This window comes from Dermacentor albipictus, unplaced genomic scaffold (assembly GCF_038994185.2).
Source record: "Dermacentor albipictus isolate Rhodes 1998 colony unplaced genomic scaffold, USDA_Dalb.pri_finalv2 scaffold_42, whole genome shotgun sequence".
Classification (NCBI taxonomy): domain Eukaryota; kingdom Metazoa; phylum Arthropoda; class Arachnida; order Ixodida; family Ixodidae; genus Dermacentor; species Dermacentor albipictus.
Window position 1 is genome coordinate 65070 of NW_027225596.1, and position 21060 is coordinate 86129.

Sequence of the window (21060 nt, forward strand, 5' to 3'; positions counted from 1 at the left end):
GACACCACGCCCCCGCGCGCTAGGGGCGCCGGCCGGCAGCGTCAGAGCGTGCCGAACAGAAGCACGGCTGCGGTCGAACGCAGCGTTGCAGTTGCGTTCGAGGATGCGTTGCCTACCGGGAAGTCAGAACAATTGCGTTTGTAGTTTGCTTTTCTTTTAAACCTTGTGTGCGTGTTTCACTGTGGCATGAGATAACGAAATGCAGAGCTCATATTCCGAAGAAATGGGGATCATGTACAGTTATGGCATGAGGTACAAGAATAAATGAACTGTGTGGCATAATTAGGGGTTAAATAAAAATTCGTACATCTTTGTTTTCTTCCTTTTCCAAAGCGATCTATTGAATGCTAGCAAAATTTTCCAGATGCCCTAATACCGGCAGCAATTCCACATTTAAGGAGGGTGTAGGCTACACATTCGTTACGTGGAGCAGATCTTTTTGTAGGTTAACTTTGTGTTTCGAAAATATTAGGAAATCGCCGTTTCCTTCCCTATTTTGTGCATCATACGCCTGAGATGTAGTTGGTTTTCCAGGTTCCCTGGTTGAATAAAGCAAAACACGTTGTTTATATTTGCTTGAATTAGGAAGCATTTTATCGGTTGTCTATGACTTCGAGGTCGCGCAGGTTTCCATTGTCACATGCCTCCAATGTCAATGACGGTTCAACTGAGAGCGGGAGCGTTCTCTTTGATGGTCGGCCTTCAACCGTTGCATATCAGGCCGTTCTCTTTTGCCTGGGCTGCTCGGGTGTGGGCTGTTCGCGGAGATACTCCGGAAAATACGGCAAAAGATTGTGGCTGCCGTGCGCAGGCTTTCCACGCTGTGTAGATACTTTCTGGCCTCCAACGATATGCACATAATGTCTCAGGATGTACTTTGCATCAAAGTGAAGCTCACAAATTGAGTCAGGGCCTTCCAAAGGGCTGATCGGTGCAGTGACGATTGAGCTCCCGCACGCGTCGCCCTTCTTCATCTTTAGGGACTCCACAGAGCGGGAGCTTGGCCTCGCCTTTCAATCTACTATATACGGTCTTGCAACCCACTAGTCAACAGTAGTTATTTCATCGATGTGGTGCTCATCCTCTCATTCTTCGAACACTCTGTCAAGTCGCGGATTTACGAGACAAACTATAGACATATGCGAGGGCCGTCTGCGCGCGTAGACATCGTGCAGACGGCATCGTTTGACGGAAGCGAGGAACCTCGATTCATGGCATAGCAGTAATTTTATTGTATTCTCCTTTTCGCACCTACTAAGGCCAAAAATTGACGGAAAAAAAAATGGCTGTGGCTTAGCTAAGGTTAAGCCCAGGATGCGAAGCATACTAGCCTTTATTTTAACGCGACAGCGTTAAGGAGCTCGTGTCGCAGAAAAGCCGGTGTCGTCGGCGTCGGCCCAGGCGTGCGGCGCTTGCTCAGGCCAAAGCCACCTAGAAAAAAATGTAAGGCCTCCGCACGCCGGTGTGACGTCATGCTAGTCGGATGGGCCGGATAGTCGACGCCGTCGGCGTCTCCGCGCCTAGGTTCGTTGCGCTTGCAGTGTGTCTCTTTGCGCGTCGCGGATACTATGGCATGAGAAAATTAGTGCTGTCCTTAAAGTGACAGCAACCTATAAATTCAGATGCTTCGTTTCCAAAGCAAGACACGTATAGCTGACGCAAAAAATAAGGGAGAGCCGCTGGTTCACCGCAGTCAACACCACCATAGAAAGCAGCATTCCTTCATACCTTCCTTAGATTACTTGATTGGCAACATTTTTGTTTTTTGCGTGTATCGCAACACGACCTGCCTTATTGTGCTTGTGATGTTTGGTCGGGACTAAGACAAGTAAACTGCATGATGCTTAGTCACTCAACTTTAGACGGAACGAAAGAAAGAGGAAAACTGCATATTGAAGACACAGAATATACTTTATTCACAAATGATAAGAACTGCATTAAGAAACAAACATTTTAAGTCTTTCATATACAATTATCATTCTCACTCTTGCATTGCGTAAAACAGTCCTCGCTAGACACACGAATATCGAGGTTAATTTTATTCTCAAAATGTTATCATTATAGGGTCACGCACAACTAATTCTCAAATAGAACAAGCTTCCGTCTTTGTTGTACCATTTCTAGTGGTTATTTTATTTCCACCCACCTTGTTTGCAGGCCTTATTGGTCTTCATAAAATACTGAGATAATGGCGAAGAGTAAGTAAAAAATGAGAGGCCTACTCTCAGTCCTAAAGGAAAGCATGTAATTAATGGATTGCGGTAGCATGGAGAGTTCGAATCATAAACAGGTAGCACAATGCACTCAAATAACATTTGAATTGGCCAAAATGCAGGGTTTAAATTTTGATAATGTAGGCAAATAAGTCCTAACTACGCCACAGGTTTCTTTTTACAACGGTTCTGTCAACACAAACATACGTAGATGTTCAACAAAACAGAGCTTCATGAATAAAAAATAAATAATGAGAAACATCTCAGGCTTTCAAGTTCTGCAATTTTCGGTCGTTCTTGGCGTTGCGTAATTTGTCGTTTTCTGTGCGGCACAAGTTATTCAGCAGTGTATTCGCTGCAGCACTTACAACATGCCCCATTACCTCCTGTGCAGGATGACCGAAATCACACACATTACATTTACCGCAGCACCAGTAACCAACCCAGCCTTGTAATCAAAAAATGATTGAAGGTGAATCTCATCAATCATTAACGTTACATTCTTTTCATGCTCTTTATATGTGCTTACCATACGCTTTGCATAGGAAAGAAAGCTACATTCTTGCTGCTCCGTTTCAGGGCGTACATCGTACGATGAACACAGTCTTCTGATCGTATCAGGATGCGGCATCTTAAGCTTCATCGAACTTCTCAGGAATCTGTATGCATGAGGTGAAATTGTGAACAAAAGGCTAGCAAAAACCAATAAATCGGGGGGGGGGGGGGATATCGGCCAGCATCATTCAAAACAAGATCAACTTGACTCTTCAAGAATTTAAGCACTTCCAAATGCCATTCTCGCAACTCGCATGCGAAATGTTTTCCACTTACTTCCTCGAGCAATGTCGAAACCAATGTCAGTAATTGACGGGCCTTTTCAGAACGCTCAGTGCTGATATCCTTACGTGTCTGTTCGATCATGTGTAACGCACTTTTCAAATCTCTCAAGTCGCACAGCTTTTCAGGAACTAAAACATCACCACACTTCCTCACACCCGTTTCACCAAAAAATACTTCGACGCGCAGGTCTGTGGACACGATCACCGAAGTATACGGACTGCAGGAGCAGATTGAAGTGACAAGTCCGAAAAGAAAACCTTGCAGCCCTTGTTCAAAACTGTCCAGAAGTCCGAACACTGAAAGCTTAGCAAGGCCTTCAGCAAGTCCACAAAGCTACCAACCAGAGTTTTGGCGTCCTCTTCTGCTTGGGTTTGCTGAGAAAGCATTATTGCTTTTTGCAAATATGTGGCTTCCAAACGCGCTCTTTTGGCAGCCGGCGCTTCTTGAACGCACACTTGCGGACGCGATAAATAGGCAGGGCAATTGGGAAACAAGCTCGGAACTGCAGTTTTCTTCAGACGGATGTTTTTCATGGCAACTTCGACCAGTTTTCCTGTCTTGACGTCCGTGTAAGATGTCGTCTTCAAGTAATCCGATGGCAAGAAATGCTTTTCACAGAGCTGAAAAAAAAACAAGCCGTTACAGGTATGAAGCTCGACGAAAATGTTGAATTCACAAGCGCATCGACAGGTGCAGAGACCGATCTATTGTGCACGCGTGCACGAATGCATTGCGCAGTATGCTGACGAAACCTATTCGTCTGGAAACCCAGAATAACAATAGAGAGAAGAAATACTTACCACTGTGTACTTCGTTGGCGAGAAGTCCTTCCGAGGAACTGCTCTCGTCCATGCTTCCCGAGTGGCTCGGTCAGATGGGAACTTGTGCACTCGGACACTTTGTCCTCCGTCATAATTGGACTTGCAGTTTGGTGCGCAACAACAGCCAGGCATCGTTGCACTTCCGTGTACGACGAACCACGCACAATCGAAGAAAAACAATCGCGTTTACGGTGCAGCATGCCTCACCAAAGCCACCAAGCAAATGCTCCACGCGTTGCCGCTCTAGCGTTGCAGCCACGGAGAAAATTTGTTTTCAGAACGCGCGCCGCGTTCTAGAAACGCAGCGCTCCCCCATCCACCGCTACCATCCGACTCTCGTGACGTATTGACAGGGGAGAGGAGGTGATGCGGAGGCCTTGCATTTTTTCTAGGTGGCTTTGGTTGGAGCCCCGTTTCTCCTCTGTCGTGACGTCATGGTGTCACGTGGTATTGAAGGCGACACCGCCACTCCTGAGGAGCTGGGTTGAGCTCTAGTAATATGCTTCGCATAAAACATAACAAGCGCGACGCTGTGTCGAGCAGACGACGGCGGGTCGAGCAGACGACAGCTCGGTGCCGCCGTAACCACCGTCGGTAGGCACAGTTTATAAAGCTTGTTTAGCGTTTAAAGGATATATAAAGCGTTTTTAAAGGATCTATAAACGGTGGTCGGTAGGCGTGGTTCCGCCGGGCCGCAGAGGTACCGGATTGGCGGGAAGGTCAGAAGAAGGACGGGCTTCAAGAAGGCGACGGCGGCGCCACCGCAAAGTTCAACGTGTTTTGATTCGCTCTCGCCGCTTTCCGTGGCCTCCGTTGGACCCACTCCCCCATTCTTGTGCACTCTAGCCGCAGCCCCTGTCTGCGTCTCCGCGTCTCTTTCTTCAGGCGGCCGTCCTGGCGTGCGAACGTGCCCGGCTTGCTGTCCATGGCGGCCACTACGACGTAACATTTTGGCGACGAGGATAAACCCTTCCGTACGTACTACGACGCTTTGAAGATTCCTTATAAACCGTTTAGCCGCCGAGGTATCCAGAATGTGCCCGGACGCTACTAGCGTTGGTACCTGCGCCATGTACTGCTGAGCATCGCGTTCCGTCGCCATTCCGAGGAACACTTTGGCGACGAGGATGATCCACGTACATCGCGCTTACCTGTAAGTTGCGCCTTCCAAATGTATTCTCTACGGCATCTTTCACTTTGCCTGCTCTTATTCCAAGCAGTATTTCTGCACTCTCTGCGACTGCCTGATTCCTGCTTGCTACTCCTGCAACCCCATCGTCCACTTCTGCTGTCCTTTTTACAGGCAGCATTTCCGCACTTTCTGCCTCTTAACGCGTCTTTGATGTCACCCGTGTCACCTCCGACGCTACTGCGGCGTCTTCGTTGCGTCTGACGTTGCACTTCGGCCCAGCCTTTTACTGCTCAGCGTGAACGTGGCAATCCCCCCCACCTTACCATGACCCGTCGTATCGGGGCATGACTGACTTGGTTATAATGGCGACGTGTGTTGCAGGCATACGTCGACGCCGCCGTTCAAGACCGCTACGCCAGAATACCAGAAAGCGTTCCACCTCAACGCGCTGAGGGTAGAAGGTGTCAGCGTCTACTACAACATCGTCGAGGCGCAGACTGAAAGGCAGACTGAGACGCAGACGAAGGGACAGGGGATTCTGGGGTGGTTGACGTGTACGAAGTGGCGCTTCAAGTTCTTGAAAAGCACAATTCTGCGGAAGAATAATTTTGCAGGCGCCTCCATTTCAACCGCGGATTACCAAGTCCGGTATAGGCGACTGCAGAATTCATCCAAAACATTCAACGGCTCGACAAATCATGCAAGTTTGGCACCGCTACCGACCTCATGGTCCAAGACAGATCGTGTCCGCCTTGCAGTCGCAACAACTTCACCGCCGGTTCATTCAACTAGGTGAGTACGTTACCGTCATAAAAGCACTGGAAATTGCGCAGGAAGACGAACGCACTGAGAAAATAATGCAGAAGCTCAGCGTTCTACACGTAAACGCCGTTTCACAGCGTCGTTAGCCACAAAATGGCGACCGCGACCAGTGCCGCTTCCTCGGGACCTTCTAGATGGCGGTTACCTTCCCCGCCCGACTACATATCAATATGGTGGTCTCCCCGCCCTGTTCCAGTCCGAGATGGCGGCTACTTTCCCCACCCGAGTGCAGTTGAAGATGGTGGTCTTCCCCGCCCCGTCCAGTCCAAGTTGACGGCATCGCGGCCATCGGACCGACGTCCCCGCCCTTGATCGCGCCTAGATGGCGGATGCCGAGGGCGAGGAAGTGGGCCACCCCGTTCGGGATGGAGGCAACCGTGCGCTTGCTCTTCCTCCGCGCCGTTGGCTCGGCCCTGCGGCTGTTTCCGCTGCGGCTCACCGCAGCACTGAGCCAATTTTTCGAGTTGTCGTGCCCGCCACAAATTATGCCAGACATGTGGAAGGAAAGGACATTTCTTCCAAATGTGCTATTCATAGGAAAGTACATCGGAACCAGTCAACAAGCTTGAAATGCAAGAGAGTACTACTATAAAGACAGCGACTATTCTACACATTAACGCTGTCGGCACCCTATCGCTTATGCGCGTTCCCGTAAAGGTGAACAACGCGATTTAATATTCATGGATGACACTGGAGTGCTTCTGTCGCTCATGAGTCTTCAGGACTACAACAGGCACTTTTCACATATCCGCCTGCTTCAATCCCATTTAATCATCCAGAACTTCTCGGAGCAAGTAGTGAACAATTTGGGATTTTTCTCCGCAGCCGTCAAGTACCAAGATATGTCAGCTACACTTAACTGTCACGTGACAACTCGGTTCATCACTTCTGAGACTCGGCACTATTAAGGCATTGATGGTAGTGATCGATTGAGTGACTTTGTCGTGTCTCCAAGCCTCATCTTCACCACCGGACTTCGACAGTGGTTCCCGCTGGACGGGATATCATCCGGCTTCCATGAACTTGTACGGTCCAGCGGACTTTGACAGCGCACCGCAGACCAACGCCTGTTCGACTTCACCACCAGCAAGAGTGAACCAGTGTAGAGTGCTGGGACAGTCTACCCCAGTCAAAGCGTCGCGACGGCAAGCTCCACGGAAAACCCAGGTGGACAGTACATCACCGGTAAGTTAGCATGTTGAGCGCATTCCTACCACGTTTTTCTGTAGTCGCACGCATGCTAAGGCATATACCCCTTTTGCAAATTCTTTTGTACATGACGGATGCAGCAGTTACTTCAAATATGCCTTCAGTGTATTCCGCATTTCAGTGCAGTTCTCATTCGGGCGCAAGTTCTTATGCAGCTCGTAAAGTAGCTCGAATGGGTGTCTCATGTTCAGCCGTAAGGCAATCTAGCCAGTCACAATACTTATGCTGACTGACGAGCCCAGTCAAAATGCTGCGCTCGCTGCGTCGACTGCTGAGCGTTTCACGGGATATGAGGATTCTATTCCGGCACCAGTTTTTCATCCGGCTGTAATGCGTTGACAAGATGTTCTTTCGCCTGATAGGCGTGTATCTGAACCTAGTGTTCCAACGCCTTCACAACTAATGTCTGGTGTACCCAGTCCGCATGATTTCTCGGAAACACCTAACGCTCATGTCTCCGAGCATTCGTGCTCGCATGCAGTTAAGTCGTTGCTCCCAGCTGTGTCTGTGGAGCGTGTCAGTGTTCATGTACCGCAATTGCCTCGACGGCCAAAAGGCGGCGCCAGAAACCGCACAACCGCACCACTTAAAATATTTTGTTACATGATGTTTGACTTGTTCGTATTTCATGACATTATTCGCCGTTTTATGTAACATACCTGAACAGGTGTCCATATATTTGACTTGCGTGCTTCAGTGCATGAAACGACGTTTCGTTAACAACTTAACTGGAATGCCGCTGCGCTTCGCCGCAAAGCTCGGGAATTTATATCTCGAAACCTGTGTCATTTTGAAAATTCGTTCCAAGTTGCGCCTTCCAAATTCCGCGGCTAGAATTTGTAAATTGCAATATGGGCCATAATGTAATGAGTTGTGGACTTAATTAGCGAATTTTTCAAAGATTAGTCGATTTTGCATATCAAATCTTTGTGCATGTCCACCCCTTCGAGTAAACCGGCTCGTGAACTACAATTGGAATATCTGCCACAGTCAACTTAAAAAAATTTTTGAAAGTGGTCGCTGAAACACCCTGTATAATTCACGTGCGTTTCACAAGCCTTCATAAAACACTGAAGTCTGTGTTTTTTTTTTTCAATAACAAAAAAGTACACAAAGCAACTTGAAAGTAGGTGAACATACAGCAACACATTTATTATCCAGGTGTAGGCAATCCCTATCATTAGACATAATTCTTAGTTGGCTGCCTCCTTCTTTTGAAAATATATAATAAACATTTTCCTATGTATATACTTATATATACTCGTGTTGCGTTTTTGCATGGTGTTCACAGCGGAAATTAAAACAAATATTGAAGTTCGAAATACGGATGAGGAAGCCGCCGCTGATGCTTCTAATGCGCTTGTCCTCTTACTGTCGGTACTTTGAGAAATAAAGCTGTGCACGTCCGCACCTACAATGATACAGAAAGCTTTTACCCGCAATAAAATTTCAACTGAAAAGATAAAGAAAAGCGAAAGTAAACCTCAAATGATGTGGGTATTAGAACTCTGGTAATGACATTTTAGGGAAGCGGAGAGGAAGGGCGTTGTGTTTCGGCATCGCCTGGGGGGAGTGTCGGTCTACTTCAACCTCGGAAAACTTCGGAGGCGGTTGTGGCCTCGGGGCCTCCACCCCCCACCTCCGTAGTTGGCGCCTGTGGATTATGATGCCGCTGATTGTAAACTCGCTTTTTATTTTCTTGGGATGCGAACAGCCGCTTATGGGTACGCTGCCTTGCGTGGTAGGCATGAGCAATGGCGTCGCGGGCACTGTCGCTTCTCGAGGCACGAGCAAAGGAAAGTGAAGTGTCTAAGCGCAATTCCGGGAAGTCAGCGAAGAATATGTAAAACGAGAAAACACAGGCAGTTTAGGGGAGCGATGAATTGAAAGCGAGCGTGGTGTAGGACACTGCAATGACCTGGGTGCGGTAATCGAGTGGAACGGATGATTCTCCAGTTCAGCCCCTCAGTCAGGTTTGAGAATGGTACGACGTAGTAAGCTTGAGTTTGGTAGAGCAAGACATGCAGACAGCAACCTGTAGAATTTTCTGCCTTGCTGATGGCGTAGGCGGAGAATTTTCGGACAAATCGGACATCGCCGCGCCACCTCTACAGGGTCCCGCATAATACAGTTTTGCAAGTGGGTGACTCGTAGGAACGTCGGCGAAGTAGAGCGGTGGAGCTGGGGCCGACGTGGCTGATGACATTGTCGTAATGGCGAGCACAGGCGTTGCAAGTTTCGTGGAAGCGACGAGGTGAACCGTTTCGCGGCGAAGTGGAGGGATTCCAAAAGGTGTTCAGGGGTGGAGAGTTCCGACGACTACGGCTGTAACGGGAAACGTTCCTTCGAAGCTGGGAGGTGGCGAGTTAAACACCCTGTGGTGTTCGTGGTGAGCCGATACCGGTGAAACGGTGATTACGTGCAGCTGTACATTGCCTGTCTGTGTGGAGCGCATAATTAGGCCCACAGCGCACTAGGCCTGTAAGGTATGGAAGTGGGGTGGCGACCTCCAACGACTACGGCTGTGACGGGCAACGTAACCAGTCGGGCTGCATCAGAAACGGATCGGCACGTCGTCAGTTGTGCGTCATTCAGATGGATTCTCATAACGGGGAGTGAAGAGCGGACTGCGGGAAATCACGATCATAGAAGAAGTCACATTGGCGTTAGGCCGATTAAGAACGAAGGCGTTGGGAATGACCTAGTTAGCGACTTCCTGGCCAAACACGGACTTAAATTAACGATATTGTTGCGGTGCGGTGAAATTATCCCATGGCGTCTTCTGGGGTCAGGCGGTATAGGCAAGCTTTGAGTTCGCGATGCACCATGCGTAGAGTTCCGGCGGCTAGCAGCTGAGCACATTGATTGGAAAAGGTCGGAAAGCTTCTGCTTGAACAGCTTCCAGCTAGTGAGTTCCGTTTTATGTGTTGTATCCAAACACGCGGAGTTCCCTCCATATGGAGAAGAACAATGGCTAGGATAATGTTCTGGTTCCCTTGCTGGCAAGTTTTTTGTTTTTGTTTTTTGAGACAATTTTCCACGTCCACGCAATCGATAGTGGAGAATCCGGCGGCGTCATGTTAACTCTTTCTTTACCACGCCTATTCAATTGAATCATTGGTGAGCAATTCTTTGAGTCGCCAATTTCGACATGTTGAACCCTTTTCTGATCCACTTAAGACCATCCAGTAGTTAGTAAAGGCGCTGCACTTTCAGAATCAGTTTAAATCTTCGCGCTCCGGCGATGTGATTTTTTACGGGTGTTCTTGCGAACTGATATGCTTGTTTTATAGCGAAAATAGGCATGTCTCTCACCTTTTTGCGCTTTCAAGAAAAAAGTATGCCACCCAGGATGACGCCTTGCTATCATCAAAATTCTGTAACGAAATGGCTCCCAGCAAGTCAAGATGTCAATTATATCGGCGCTTTTGCCGTCCGACAGCGCTGAGCGTTGGTAATTACCCGAAAATGACACCAGCTCTTCTCTAGTGAGCTTTGGTTCGGAGTCGGAGTCGTTCTATTACGCCAAAGTTCAGCCGTGATGGTCCGCCGCATGTCCAACATGTGGACCTAGCATTTTCAACCGTTTTCCACGAGCTTCGGTAAGGCTTATGTCGCAAAATTCCTGCAAGGGACCCTGCTGGTGCCAGTGTGCAGTTACCTAAAGTCGCTCCCCTGGCGTCGTCCCGCGCGGCTTCGTTGCGAGAAAAGCGTCCTGCACGTAACTATGCTGCACCCGCACTTCAATTTACTGCTTATGAATCGAGTTATGACTCAGAACATGACAGCAAAGCAGATTCAAGCTCTGACGGCGATAATGTTTTGAGTCAACATGGGCCATCCGCAGCTGTTTACCAGCGAGTTTATTTTAAGGCCTTGAACGGTCTCCTTCCTTGTACGTGCTTGTCTGCCGATCTGTTCGCACGACCTGAGCGCTCTGCTGATTATCTTCAGTGTGCATACTTCGTTTGGTAATGATGTGCTGCCATCGGCAGCAAATAACTTCGGTTCGCGTCAAGAAAGCCGCCCGTAGCAGATCTCGGCCCAGCACTACGCATCAGCGCAATACAGTTTACAACGGCGCGGCATTTCTTTCTACTCTTCTTCTCGGCAGAGCTGATAAACACAATGTGCAAAAACGCAAACAGATATGCATCGACGCATGATCTTGTAGATACCAAGCTACGCTGAGAGAAAGATATAAAGAACGAGACATATATATCTCGCACCGCAATGTTTTACGATCTTTTATTTTATTCTAGCTCCTCGCTTTTTTTGGTTCATTCGGCTAGCCAGTTGGCTTGCCTCTGTACATCGCTCCTACCCGCAGAGGTTCACTGACCAAGAATTGGGCGAGTTGTAAAGATAAAGTCGGAAAAATAACCGCAAATTAAGATTTGGTACAATCAAAAGAAAAGTACACTAAAGAAAGGTTTAAAATTTTAGTGCCAGAAATATTTTGAATGAAATAACAATTTTACAAAGGCTTCAACGTTCGCTTTTAGACGTCATCATCAACACCACCATCGTCTCCGGCTTAGCCTTGCCGCAGCTCGCCAGGCCAGATCGGCCTCCAGAGCCTCGCGCTCGCTCCAAGTCGAGTGGCCCCTCGTCGGCGGGCCCTCAAGTGCCCCGGAAGGCGTCGCAGCGCGAGGTCTTGGCCCGGCGGAGGTGAGCAGGAACGACAAAGCAGCGTCGCGGTCAAGGCCAGGGCCGCGATTTTGTAGCGATGCCTTTTCCAGATGCTAATGCGTTCCGACGCTTTTCGCGTGCTTGCGTGAGTGGTCAAGAGACGCTCGGCCTCGGCGGTAGCGTCGAACGCGGCCACTCACGAACGCACAAAGCTCCGAAATGCATTAGTGTGGTATAGTGTCTCCCTCTGAGAGATCTCGCGTTAACTGTTCAATCATGTTATGGTCTAGTTTGCCTAGATGGCGGACGCCCCTTCGGTCACGTGCTGGGCATTTGACCAATGAGGTGGTGACATCTGCCAGGGAAGCCTTCGTGCAAGAAACGGCTGCTCGCCGGCACAGTCCATTGGGTGGTTCGCTCACTAGCGGTTGACTCTGTGCCTCCCTCTCTCGCGTCGGCGTCGACGGGCACTCGCCGCGCGCTCTCCGGACGCCGTGGCCCCGGCGTCTGCCACTGCCGACACAACAATTAGCATCTGGAAAAGGCGTTGCTACAAAATCCCAGGTGCCTTCTCTGCACAGCATCAGCAGTCTTCGTAGCCAGACCCGCGTTCCATCAATGGAGTGTACTCTGCAGATCACGAGCCATGCCAGGTGGGCTAACATTCTGAACGAAAATTCTGCGTGGTCGGAGATGGACGGACGCTGCTCGGCCGACCTCCCCCCCCCCCCGTCAGCCACGACACCGTAAGACAATGGTGAGAGCGTCAGACTCGCTAAATGCCGCGGACTCGCGATGAGCACCTCTGGGGCGGGGCGGAATCGGGGCCAGTGAGTTTTACATTATTTTTGAAGAACGCGCTGTGTTGCACCGGAACGCTCCGTGCTTCGTGTTCTGCATAGTCTGGCCCAGTGTTGGTGCGTGTTATGTCTGTACATGGAGCTGTTCCTTTGCAACACAGCGCATTTATTTAATGCTCCGGGGTAAAAGATGGAGACAAGAGTACGCAGAGTTGCCCACAGTTTGCTCGAACGAAGCAGGCCGGCCTCATTTAAAGCGTTACAACAATGTTATGGTGTTTGTCAAGTATAAGACGATGATACGGCGATAAGGATCCGCAACAGCGCAAACATTTGTCATACGCTTACTAACAAAGTTACTTCGAAGAAAACCGCGCGTAAACTTAGGGTTGGCTGCTACAAAAGTTCCCGGATACTTTGCTGCTCGCGCTCCGCTTGCCCGTTCTCACGCGACTAGCATCTTGTTCTCGTTGTCGCATTTCACAGGCGTCGCATAAATTGCTGGAGCCGCAAATAAGCTCAGCGGCAGTCGCTAGAGGTTGTTTTTGGGCTCGCGCGATTTGTTGTACGACAGGACATCCTCTACGTATAGGAAAGAGTTTTGCGAGGCGTATGGCACTGATGTAACTTTACATGGCCGGAATTTCTGCTGCGAGTGAAGTGGACGGAGCACCCAGCGCCATGTCTGCGCGTGTGTTCGAACCTACACACAGCGTGGAAGATCGAAGCCGTCATTTATAAATATTCCTTTCATGAATGTGCTCTTGCTACCACATGCTTTCTGTAGTTCTATGCCACGGTTGAGCAGCAATGAATAGTTGAGAAACACGTGCAGTGGTCTTAACAGCGTGGACACCGTTCCGCTACAAAATAAGTTTTGCTCTTCATTTTAGCGTTCAAATTGCTATATGTAGATACATTGCGTGACTACCTCGTTTGTTGTACTTATAAATGGCTAGTGATAAGAGGGAAGCATATCGTTAATAAATACAAATGCCAATATAAAAGAATATTGTCGCGTATACTTCACGAAACGCAAGCGTCGATGCGTGCAGCCGAGACGAACTTGCTTCGCCTCTTCTTTAGTCCCCTTGCTGTGCCATAGCATGTGGCAATGTAAACAGCTTTATGCAAATCTTTCAGATTTTTCGTCATTTCTACTGTCGATGTTCCGAGGGAGGTTGTGGGATCATCCCCCAGCTGCGGCAAGTTGTTTTTTCATCAACTTTCATTTCCAATAATTTATCGTTTCTTTATTTCATTTATTAAGCAGAAGTAATTTCTCCTATGATGTCCTTGGTATTACTGTTTGTTGCCTTCTTATAATATGCGCGCACAAATGTTATTCGAGGAAAGGTGCGATGTTATTATTTGTTATTTTGTCACAGGAACGTGGAACCAAATTATGGGCTGGTGTACGTATCTTGTGGTTCTCAGGGAAATGTGGTGGCAGGGCTAATAATCTGACGATAGAAACTGCGCGACTAGTTACTATATGAGGTTGAGACTTCTGTATCTAACAGAGTTACATTTTTCCTTTCCTGTTATTTGGGGAGTGTAATGGTAACCCTTAGTTGATTTCTGGCAGGGGACGGTCTTGACACGATTTTGACGAAGTGCATAAGACAAATCAAGAAAGCCATGCGCCAAGAGAGATGTCTGGCCAAGCATCTTTCGACCGGCAAGCCGGTGCCTGATACCTTAAGGGAGAGGACACTAGGCGCAAGACAGAAAGTGGTGCAAAGCTGCCAAGATGTCATAGCATATGCAGGTGAGTTGCATGTTCAGGAGTAATTTGTATGTACTTTGTATAATGCACTGCAGAAAACGTCACCCCAAAATATTACATTTCAAACATTTTTCTGGCCACGTATGCATAAGCTTATTAATAAGACCCTGAAGTGATTTTTTTATTGTGCACAAGGATATGCGTTCTGAACATTTGATCTTAGCCTGCACTAACGTTCAGTGACAACACCGTAAGAATAGGCTAGGTGGCTGAATCAAGGCCGTCCAGGCTGATAACAGTTGTGCATGTATCGCGTCGCCTTCGGCAGATGGCGCCACACACACAAGGGCCTTTGTTTTAAACAAGAAAAGCAGGGCGAGAGTCATTAAGGATGTGAAAAGCGTCAATAAATCGTTTGAATTCGCTTCTTACGTTAAACCTGATGCGTATATTATTGCAGCGTGAGACGGAAACTTGTTTGCGATGAACGAAGCATACGTTTAACGAGACTAAGCGTGCTCCGAGAGCTATGTAGTGCACGCTCTCATCCTTGCCGGTATAGGAGCATGCAGACTCCGTGACGCTGCAGCGAACTGTGTCAATTATTAGTGGCTACAATACCTACCTCACCCACTAAACTTACCATGATGAGATGCCAAAACCTCCCCGCGAAAACTAGTTTTACGTGTACTGTAACCTAGATGAGCTCGCAGTTAAATTATAATGGGCTGCAAAACAGCTTTCCAGTGTGGCTATTCGAAGGCCGCATTTTTTAATAACCGAAGTTTTGTGTTCTTTCTGGTAGAGGTGGTTGTGATGTTAGTATACAGGATGGACTAGCCTTTGTCTGTCGGCATTTTCTCTGCGTGAGTCAGTCATATGGACGACTGTCATCTAAAAACCAGGAACGCGAAAGCAGTAAAGTTTTGTGCAGATTGACATTTATTGGACAAGTACATAGAGCTTGCCATAAACTGAATAATTCGTACAAGCGTTAATGTTCCATAAACAAACTGGACACTGGCACACATTTCACGCACACGGGGAAGTTCATGACGCCCATCATTTAATTCAGCAAATTAAACGTAGATTTTTCACCTACGGATGCTTCGACAGCTTTCGCAGCTCCTGCGACCTATTTTTTTGGCTCAAATTTCTGTTTGCAGAACTGCCTCATTCTCGTGGCTACATAACTGTGCAGCACGCTAGCCATAACTCAAATCTTTGAGCGTTACTACAGGTGCACCTTGGCGACACTCATTTTCAACGTGACAGTTTCCGAATTGAGGGGGTTTAATCAAACTGTAAACTGATAAGATGTTTAAAGCTGTAGAAATGTGGGCATAGATGTGTGGTCATTTTGGCCACCAGCCTGTCGGATAACCCCAAAGAAGCGTACCAACACGACCTGGTTATGTTTTCCTGCTAAAACATATTTGAAACCGCACTCCTTTAGCAGGTATCTTTATAGTTCCAGTGCGGACAAAATAGTCACACGAAGGCCCTCAGCGGTTTGCTCGGTTAGGCAACTTGCTCTTGAGATTTTTCGGGATACGAATTTTTTTCCCATTTATTTAAGCAATGCAACGACGAGGTCAGGACCCTCAAATCTCTGCTGCCAACAATGATGCTTTCCTTTGGATGGTTTCGGTTGAGAGCATCAAAAAGATTCTTAAACCTTAGTGTGAATTCTACTGTTGCCTTGACATTTTCGAGCCCTTTTGTCCCTCACTTCGAGTAGAACTCCAAGCCTTTCGCTACACTCCAGCTGAACAACTGAGTGGCCAGCTTCACCCGCATTTTTTCGGTCGTTGAAGTGTTGATGTGGGACAGAGTTAATTTGGGGCAAATACCCAAATTTCCCGGCTGTTTAGAATCCTCCATAAAGAGCCTGTCAAAATGTGCCCAGTCAACGCGATCACCATTTACGCACACTTTCGGTGAAAGTCAACGGTTCCAAACGCATTTCATAAGATGGGGTGCGTCAGAGAAGACATATACATTGCGTTTTTCATCAGTAGGTTGGATGAAGTAGTTGCGGGTACGTTGCAATGCTCCAGTGATTCCGACCTCTTTCCACATCGCATGGTTCGTACTTGCGCCATCACATACGTCCACGTCGACTAAGGCTCCCATGTCTTCAAGCAAAAATATTGCTTTTAGGACGTGCTGAGCGAGTCCTCCACTACGGCGTGCCTCATAATCAAAATGGTTTTGGCACGTAAAATACCACAATTTATTTTTTTACCGAATGATGCATTGGGCGCGCGCGGACACACGCACGCACGCACGCACACACAATCCTTCTAAGCACCGCTCTACATATACTATGCGACTGGCTTCCTACGCTTCACACAGACACTTCTTTCCACTTTGACATTCCTAATGCTAATGCAATAAAATGCACTTGTCGAACATTGAGACAGTGCTTCAATACCGATATGCTACCACGAGTTCTAACGAAATCATGGTTTGCAACTGTGAAAATTGCATTAAATTCTTTCCCTACAATACATATATCTTTCCCGTCCGCGCTTCAATAATGAATTCTAACTTAACGAACATACTTCATGGTTTGTAACAGCTGCCGCGAGAGTCATGTGCAATATCTAATAAAAGTTTACAGGTAATCTGTCAACATGTCTAACAGGCAAGTTTTACCGTAACGTTAGCAGTGCTTCCATATGGCTACTGTATTTTTAAATTACATAAGGAATACGCCTTTAAAACTTCATTTACTGTCTTTGTTTTTCCGGGTATGGTGTCCCCCTTACACCCTACACGTCCTGTAATGCATTCCTGGTCCTGAGACACGACGTGTGAGAAATGATGTCCAAACGTACAATAATTCCATTGTATAGCTCTCTTGCTTTCTATAACACGTGAGATTTGTGGTACTAAGTAGGCTTGCCATGCAGAAAGTTAAATGTTACTGAAAGATATTTGCTTTTGTTTCCGATGTGTCAGAATCCAGTGACAGAATTGAATCTTTGCTTTTGTAGAAGGCGCGCAAGCGGTTCAAGGGGTGGCGGCGGCAGCAGCTTCATCCGACGAAGAGGATGCTGCAATCTGTGAGTACTTTCAATATTGCAGCGCTGGAACCGCAGTGGTAACTGAATCGTATGCCCTAGTAGCCTGCAGGTTTGATTTGCTGCACAATATGGGTGCAGAAGGAAACTTCATTGCTGTTTTTTTCAAATTAGTGTATATAGACGTTGTTAACTTCATCGTAATAATGATATGAATTCTGATTCTAGCCCTTGGTCGTCGCCGGTGGTCCTCGTTAAAAAGAATGACGGAACGCTTCGGTTCTGTGTTGACTACAGAAAGTTGAATAAAGTCACAAAGAAAGACGTTTATCCGCTTCCGCGGATCAATGATTCGTTAGATCAACTAACGTACCAATGAAATACATTGCGGATATAATTGCACCTGTCCTTGTTCACGTCATAAACAATGTTTGAAAGCGGTATATTTCCTGACTGTCTAAAAATAGCACGTGTATGCCCTATTTACAAAGGAGGTGATACGCATTTAATGACAAATTTCCGGCCGATATCTGTCTTATCTGTTCTGTCAAAGGTGTTCGAGAGTGCCATGAATGTTAGACTACAAACATTTTTCAGTAAATGTAGTGTAATTAGTGACATGCAATATGGATTCCAAAAAAATAAATCTTGTGAAGCAGCTGTTCTTAATATCAAACATAAAATAATAAAAAATATTGAAAATAGAATGTACACATTAGGTTTATTTGTAGACTTCAGGAAAGCCTTTGATTCAGTATGCCACAGTTTGTTAATTAGCAAATTGGAACAGTGCGGTGTACGAGGCATCGTATTGGAACTTCTACGACATTATTTAACGAATCGCTATCAATATGTCGGTATAAATAATGATCTTTCATCTTACGCGGAAATCGTAACGGGTGTTCCACAAAGATCAATACTTGGACCCCTTCTATTTATACTATATATTAATGATCTGTGTGACATCCCCGACTCTCCCGAATTAGTTATGTATGCAGATGACACTAACATATTCTTTAAAGCTGCTACTATAGTAGAGCTCGAATCAAAAGTTAACAATTACCAGAAGCAACTCTCTTGCTGGTTACAACATAATAAGCTACAAATGAATTCCTCCAAAACAAAATATATGATATTTGCTCTTACTAATAAACCACGTGACTGCAACGCGGCTATTCTTTTTGAAGATGGGCTGATAGAACAGGTAAAATGTCAAAAATTTCTAGGAGTGTGGTTTCAAGAGGATTTGGCCTGGAACATGCACATCGACAAACCCGCTATCGAACTAAACAGAGCCGTTGGTTGCTTATAAAAACTGAGTACCCTGGTTCCTACATGGTTGAAAAGTTCTTTATACTACGCACTCTTTTATTCTAGATTAACCTACTGTACTTTAATTTGGGGCACTACTTCGCAAAAAATTATAATAAATTGATAGTGCTACAAAAAATAGTCCTACGCGCATTCGAGGGATACTATGGCCCTGTACAAAACTTTAGAACAACACCACATTTTACGAAACATTCTATGTTAAAGGCAAACCAGGTGTATTATTACAGGCTGCTGCAATACATTAAACAAAAGAAGTCGCAGTACATCTTGAATGCACCCACCAATCCACATTACAGCCTTCGACAACATAACATGAGCACACCAAAAATAAGAACCAATTACGGAAAACAACTAGTCAGTTACCAGGCACCTTCACTACTAAATCGCATACGTGATTTTGAAGATGCAATTATCGAATATTCGAATAAATCATTCATAAATTTTCTCATCCTGAACAATATTGAGTTTGTCTGAGTAGAACCCCAATATAAATTGTCAGTCTTTTTTTTGTTCTCTGGTTGTGGTTGGTCTCAAACAAAATGCATCGTGCTTTGATTATCATGTTGGTTTCTCATATTTCTTGTATACATGTTTCGCTTCACGAAAACACTATTGTCTCGCGACTATCGAGTTGATTTCAGTATGTATGTATGATACATGTTGCTGCGTACGGCCTGCGTGCCGAATTGCTGTGGGAGCAGAAGCCTTCGTCAGGCCACATGGCCTTTAGCTTCTGCTTCTCTGTTGTAAACAGGAGAAATAACTTCATTCATTCATTCATTCATTCATTCATTCATTCATTCATTCATTCATTCATTCATTCATTCATTCATTGTGACGGGGTGCCGACGTTTTCTTTTCGCGCTCGTGTGTAGTGGCACATGGCCTGTCACCCAAGCCGTGTCTTGATTATTACATGAGCAGCGAGCCATTAAAATCTTGGCGGGGTGGAGGAGTTGTGAGCGAGAGCCAAATACATCTTTTTCATGATGTATGAAGGATGGCTTGGGATAAAACGAGTGCTACATATTAATCGGACGGCTTTTCAATACTGAAGATATCCCGACAGTTGGCGGCAAGGGCTGATGGGTCTACTGCCGAGGTGCCTGGCTCGTTTGTGCGCCTGGGCCTTTTGGGCTGCCACCTAGCCCTCTTACGTTGATTCCTTCATACCAATTAGATATTGAACCTTGGTATTAGCTGCACATACCCACCTTGGGAAACTGGGCAAAAACATTGTAGTTCAATATAGATGTAAGAAAGGAAAATGAATGCGAATGTAAACAAAATTTACATGCTTGAGAAATAAGATTATGGTTAAGGATGTCTTTAGATTGCAGATAGAAATGAAAGCAAGAATACGTCGAGTCGAAATAAAATTTCTAGACAGATAAAGACACCTCCATTTTTGAAATAATATTCGAAATCATGTTGACGTTAAAGTAGTGCCCATATTTGCGTCGTTAACCTTCCTGTCGCTGTGCAAAGTGTCGATTCCCCCGCAGATAGCTAGGTTTAAACATTTAGGTTATAAGGTTATATAAGAAGGTGGATAAGAGTTTCTGGGGGTTCGTTTTTGCATATAGGAATATTTTTGACAAACAACTACAAAATGACATTTCATATTCCCCACAAGAAAAGCTGTGCGGTTATAGGAACAGACCAGCCATGTGTAGATGAAACTTTAGAAATGAAATTTGTCAACGTAGCCTAGTGATTGCGACTTCAAGTGTTCGTGTTTGACAGAGTTTACTGTTCCGGTTATGTGACAATTGCTCAAAATTTGGGGAGTTTATTAAAGAGGAGGCTTAAAATTCACAAAGCACCTCTTGCCGCTTAAATCTAATCCCTATGGAAAAAGCTACTGCGGTTCGAATTCGATTGAGCGACGCGCCCTGCGAATCTTCAAATTTCATCTTCCTTCAAATCAATAACACGAGTTATATGTGGTGATGCAACTTCATGCGGGATCACAGGCTCAAATGTTCCATTTCCGCAAGGAACGTAGAGTAACATGGGCGTAGGTCTGCAACTGCGTTTCTTTGCTTTGTTTCAGCGCGCGGTCGGCCATCTCGCAGGAGCGCCAAAGACGAAGCAGTTGGATAGGCGTGCGCACGTACCCCGCGCAGCACCCGCATTCGAGGCTCGTGAACCAGCCAACGGCCTATTTTCCAGCCTTGAAGGTAAGCGAACGGACGCACTTTTCTGTCCTCCGCCTTTCTCTTGGGGAATCTCGATCCCTGGCCCCTTGTAGCAGGCCTAACAGCCTGCCGACACCGCCTTACGGTGTCAGAAAGGAGAAGCGCCGGGCAAGCGTTCCGATAGGCTAGCTTTCATTTTTCTCCTTTGCACTAATTTGTAGGAATCTCTATCCCTGGCCCCTTGTAGCAGGCCTAACAGCCTGCCGACACCGCCTTACGGTGTCAGAAAGGAGAAGCGCCGGGCAAGCGTTCCGATAGGCTAGCTTTCATTTTTCTCCTTTGCACTAATTTGTAGGAATC

At 46.6% G+C, this 21060-nt stretch overlaps 1 protein-coding gene across 8 annotated transcripts in view; it reads left to right on the forward strand.

The window, feature by feature from the left end:
• The first annotated feature begins 5293 nt into the window (after nt 1-5293).
• Nucleotides 5294-21060, forward strand: part of LOC139052897 (uncharacterized) — a 355309-nt gene continuing 339542 nt past the window's right edge. For 6 of the 8 annotated variants that reach the window (XR_011510109.1, XR_011510113.1, XR_011510111.1 and 3 more), the window contains exons 1-4: nt 5341-7013; nt 14058-14240; nt 17201-17269; nt 20616-20742. Coding sequence is in view for 2 of the 8 variants with exons in the window: in XM_070530057.1 (XP_070386158.1) it covers nt 14235-14240; nt 17201-17269; nt 20616-20742 (202 nt within the window). In the remaining 6 variants the exon portion in view is untranslated. Of the gene's footprint in view, nt 7014-14057; nt 14241-17200; nt 17270-20615; nt 20743-21060 lie in introns of all 8 variants that reach the window. The other 2 variants (XM_070530057.1, XM_070530056.1) reach the window with 2 other exon arrangements.